This window comes from Sitodiplosis mosellana, unplaced genomic scaffold (genome assembly GCF_009176505.1).
Source record: "Sitodiplosis mosellana isolate CC-2019 unplaced genomic scaffold, AAFC_SMos_1.0 Smas_scaffold_2974, whole genome shotgun sequence".
NCBI lineage: Eukaryota > Metazoa > Arthropoda > Insecta > Diptera > Cecidomyiidae > Sitodiplosis > Sitodiplosis mosellana.
Window position 1 is genome coordinate 1 of NW_022598216.1, and position 4859 is coordinate 4859.

The 4859-nt window shown below is 35.7% G+C and overlaps 2 protein-coding genes across 2 annotated transcripts; both read right to left on the reverse strand.

Moving 5' to 3' along the window:
- Positions 1-6: 6 nt before the first annotated feature.
- Positions 7-2722, reverse strand: LOC129571608 (uncharacterized; the record flags this gene model as incomplete). The annotated part of the gene is made up of 8 exons (XM_055451424.1): positions 2476-2722; positions 2135-2306; positions 1744-1988; positions 1461-1654; positions 1089-1394; positions 849-1004; positions 647-766; positions 7-173 (listed from the first exon to the last, which is right to left on the reverse strand). Coding segments are annotated over exons 1-8 (1465 nt in total), but the record flags the coding sequence as incomplete, so codon positions are not given.
- A 444-nt stretch (positions 2723-3166) lies between these two features.
- LOC129571610 (O-acyltransferase like protein-like) lies at positions 3167-4852 on the reverse strand (the record flags this gene model as incomplete). The annotated part of the gene is made up of 4 exons (XM_055451426.1): positions 3167-3963; positions 4050-4367; positions 4435-4660; positions 4740-4852. Coding segments are annotated over 4 exons (840 nt in total), but the record flags the coding sequence as incomplete, so codon positions are not given.
- Positions 4853-4859: the final 7 nt, after the last annotated feature.

Below are 4859 nucleotides of genomic sequence, written 5' to 3' on the forward strand. Positions count from 1 at the left end.
TTAAACACATTTCTTCTGAGTTGAAGACATTTTGGATATACAATAGATTTCTCCACCAAAATTCACAGCAGTTCACATCGTTTCGATCATGAATCCAGAACGGCGATGTTTCTACCAATCGCAATGTTATGATTTCCACACAGCCAATAACAACCAAATACATTGGCGTCAGTCTGAAAATATTCCATGATTGATGAGTACTGATCAAAAATGTACCATTAAGAGAGTACGTATTTGCTCCTGTGCAAACCTGAGTTGAGCTGAATTTATTGACTGAGGTGCCTGAAGCATTATTTTAACACACCTATGGTGTACAATTTTCATTGGTACTCAATAAAAGAAAAGAACGCTTCAGACATGCTGCGTATATTCCATGCGCACGCTAATTTTATACATAGTTGAATACAGAGTAAATGGTATATTTTTGTCGTGAAATCGCACACAAAGAGTACATGCCTTGCGTTTCTTTGCCATACACAGTTAAGGCAGATGATTAGCATCCAAGAACTTTTCTGCTATCAATGAAAATTGTACACCGTAGATATATGTTAAAAAATGCTTTATGTACTTGAGTCAATTCCGTTTAATGTAGTAAAATTCCATCTCAAAATAAAAAATTGAATAAAGAAATAAAAAACTATAAAACCTTATGTATCTGTGTAACAACTGTTTGCCAAACAATTTCACATTTTGCAAGAGATTGTTGTTTTTAATTTCATCCAGCTTCGATTGATTGCACAAGAAATTGTATGTTAACAGAAGACCACTAAAATGCGCACATTTTGAAAAAACGCAATTGGAATTATGGGCAAAAATTAAATAAAAGAAAATCGCTGCAATAGCCCAACCTAATGGTGAAGAAAACTTCAAGGACGATGAATGTTGTCATAACCCATTGCCACAAGTCCTGTTCGCCATATGAAAACATCATCGTGGCATTATGCACCGTAAAATGATTGAACCAGAATATGTGGAACAACACAATTGAAAAACAACCAAACGATCTGTAATGAGTTTGATATTAAAAAATTACAATTCACATCGAGTTCATATTCAAATTTTGAGTCAAATAAAATCGATGTACATACTTTAGACCATCAACGATGGGCACCGCATCGGCAGCCTTTTTAGCATTGGCACTGGCAAGCATTCGAATATTCTTTCGCAGTGAATAACATTCGACAATTTCATCGAGGAACAGCTTCATCGGTGTACTGGTTCGGGGACAGTCTGGTGAATTTGAAGATGGAGCGGTAACAAGGCTAGATGACACAATGTCATTGGTCTCGGTTCGGGTTTCAACGAGATGCCTTGTTTTCATGGCCTCATCATACTTACTGCCTTCTCTTATGTGTGCGATCACCATCATTAACAATGTGAAACCCACACAGAATCTGAAACAATGACACCGTTCAATACAAATATTCCACTGACTGACAGAATATCGTCTACCATCTTACCCAATCAATCGGAAGCTCCATTTATCCATCAAATTTGTTTTGGCATTAAGATCCTTAACTTGCAGCACATTTGGCTGGTGATCGTGCATAATCTGAGCGCTCAATATGGATGAATCGAAGAATTCTTGCGTTAAATTGGCAATTTCACCATTGGAACAGGATCGGGGTAGACAAAGCCCCACATGAAGTATTTTCTATGAATTTGTAAAGAAAAGAATCAGAATTATCTCCACATGTTTATTCATAGAACAATAACATGACCATTCGGAACGAAATTCCATACATTTGTCTCTAAAAAGAATTCCACTTGAACTTGGAACGGCGAACGATGCTCTGCGTAAACCATTCGATAACCGATATCAAATGGTGCAGTTGCCGACCACAAATCACTATGACTAAATCGTGTGAAACGATGTGATATTGTGAGTGGTAGTGGGTTTTGTACCGCTTGACAACCTTGTATTGAACCCATCCAAAAGTTGTGACCAAGTACGAATCCGGGAACTGGCATTGCAGATGCATCCAAAGCTGAATGAACAATTGATTAATCTTTTTCGAATATTCTGGGTGAAAAATCAAATCATCGGAAAGATAAGCCGTTTGATTCAAATGAACTCTCACACATTTAACGTATACGATGAAATTTTCCAAAGGATTTCTGGGTTATTGCCTACCTTTTATCGCCCATATTTCCTTCCGATGAATTCCATCGTAGATTTGATTCAATTCTCGGTGGCATTGGCTTGTCGCTTGTGGACGCTTTGATGCTATGTCAACAATGCCATATAAAATTGATATTGATTTTAGGCGATCGAATTCATTATGCGATGTTACTAACTCTGTTGGCTAATTAGCAAGAGATATTGAGATGAGTGACACAGAAACGATCGCGTTAGATACAAGCAATGATCGATACTGATATGATCCAATAAATGAGATCGCGACAGTAATTAATTTGCTAAAATAATAGCAAAATTTGACGTAAAAATAACACGATCGTTGCTGTTTCACTCACCTCAATATCACTCGCTGCAACAATAAACGATTTGGCAGCATTATGGCCAATTGGCACCAATATGGTGAAAAAATGTAACAAAACTACGGACACTTTAAGATTCATAATCTGATTCTGCAATTAAAATAAAGAAAAATCGTGGTTACACACATTTAGTGAGTACAGAGAACAGTCAAAACCGAATCACAGTGGTAGGAAATTTAAACACTTATTTTTTGCCTTCTTATCACTTGATTTTTTCCTCCTATTTTTTAACAAGAAAATTAGCGACTGTTCCACACTTGATGTCGCTTAAATAGCAAGCATCGACTCGTGGTCGATGGTCATTGTTCAAAAACTAATGGGGGATTAATGTGTTCGGACTGTTGATATTAAAAGATTTTATTTGATTTACGTATATTTTTGTCATCAAATTTTATAACACACTCACCTGGATTGCAATAAATTGCAACAAAATTCTTTTACACATGCAGATCATAAAACTATTATAGTTTCTATTTGGATGCCTCATTAGATCCAAACAACTTATTTTATTATTTTTTTTATTTTTTTTATTTCCTGTATGTGACAATCTCAAATCATCAAAAGTGTCAAGGTTCGGAGTCCGAACGATTGAAATGGAGTTTATATATCTCATTAAATATAGTTAGGAAATTTAAAAAAGGTGTCTTTTTCTTCTATGGAAAGAGCCGTGAATATCTACCTAAATGTAATTGCTTAAGCGTAAAATACATTGGAGACTGAATGTACAGATTTGACAATTTGATTTTGCATTTCGTTTTGTGGCATTTTATTATCATCGAAATTCATGAGGCGTTTAAATTCCTTTTTTCGTTAATGTGTTTCCTTCAAATTATTATCAAGACATCAACGTTTTCAGAAAGAAGAATTAGATATCAAAATATCTGGAAAACAGCTCGGTAAAATCAACAAATCGATGGGAGTGTAATTCTCTAGAGATAAAGTTAATAATTAAGACTTAATGGGCTAAAGTACAAATCAGGCTGGATTTGGTTTGATTCGTGTATTCTCAGTGAATGGCTTGATTCAATCACTTCCGTTCTTATATGCCAATGCAAGGTTGCATTCTTTTTATACGGGTGAAACGAAAAACGTCAAAAAAAACCCCAAAAATCGTCCTATAAATTACGAAAATCATCCTAACAAAATACAAAAATCATCCTAAAGAAATACAATTCTTATACGAATAAATTACTGTACGAATGCACACAAGAACGGAATGCGCTGGAATCGGGTCGAATACTGAGTCTCCATGAATCATACCAAACTCCACCGGTTTTTACGTCAAAGTATCTTCTTCGTTCCAATCAATTTGGTTGGTTTTGATGAAAACGCCACCATTTCCCGTTTTAATGATGATTGACCCAAGAGTTTTGCCGAAAGGTTTGTGTATGGTATTTCGAACATGAGTGAAAACACCACCGCCGTTAGGTAAACGAAGACATTAATTCCAGTTGTCATTGCCACCTAAAAAAAATAATAAAATGAATTAATGAATAAGAAAGAAAACTCTTCAATTTTCGACAATATCATGCGATTCACATTCTACAAACCATTGAAACTGGGTCGATGTGTGTGCTGTGATCTTGCCATCCATATATCACAATGATAACCATTGGATTTAGCAAATAAATTCCATACGATAATTTACTGATGTGCACGAAAATTGGATGGCTTAGAAACCTGGCAAAGAGACCACCATATCCTGCATAGCTGGCCAAAATCATCCATGATATTGACGCCGGATACAAAACACGCATGATTGTAATCGCAAACGCGGTCGTAACGTAAGATGCATCACGTTTTAGTGGCGATAGATGACAAGAAATAGGTGTTGTTATCATTACGATCCAAATCATTCTGATGGTTTTCTTAAGAAGAAAATTTAAAAAAATTGTTTCGTTACAAAAATTGTCAATATTCTGGTAAAACACTTACTTTACCCAAGGGCAATTTACCCTTCATCATGTACATGACATAGCCAGCTGCAACTCCAACAAGGTACGGAAGGACTCGTGTCCACGGTGGAATATAAATGTCAGATAGCAACGAAAGTAGAACATCATAGGTGAGTGTGCATTTCGTAAAAATGGCTATTGAAAAGAGCAAACCAACGCATATAGCAAACAGCGAACAAAAAACTGTCTTTGCTGCATTTGGATATCTGTTCGAGACGAGACAAATAGAATTCAATTTGATATTTGATTAAGCCTAATTTTCAAAACCAAATAAAAAAAAATTACTTTGCATAAATGAACAGCAATGCGGTTGACAAAATGGTGAACTGCATTTCGCAGGCCAGCGACCACGACCATATTAAACACATTTCTTCTGAGTTGAAGACATTTTGGATATACAATAGA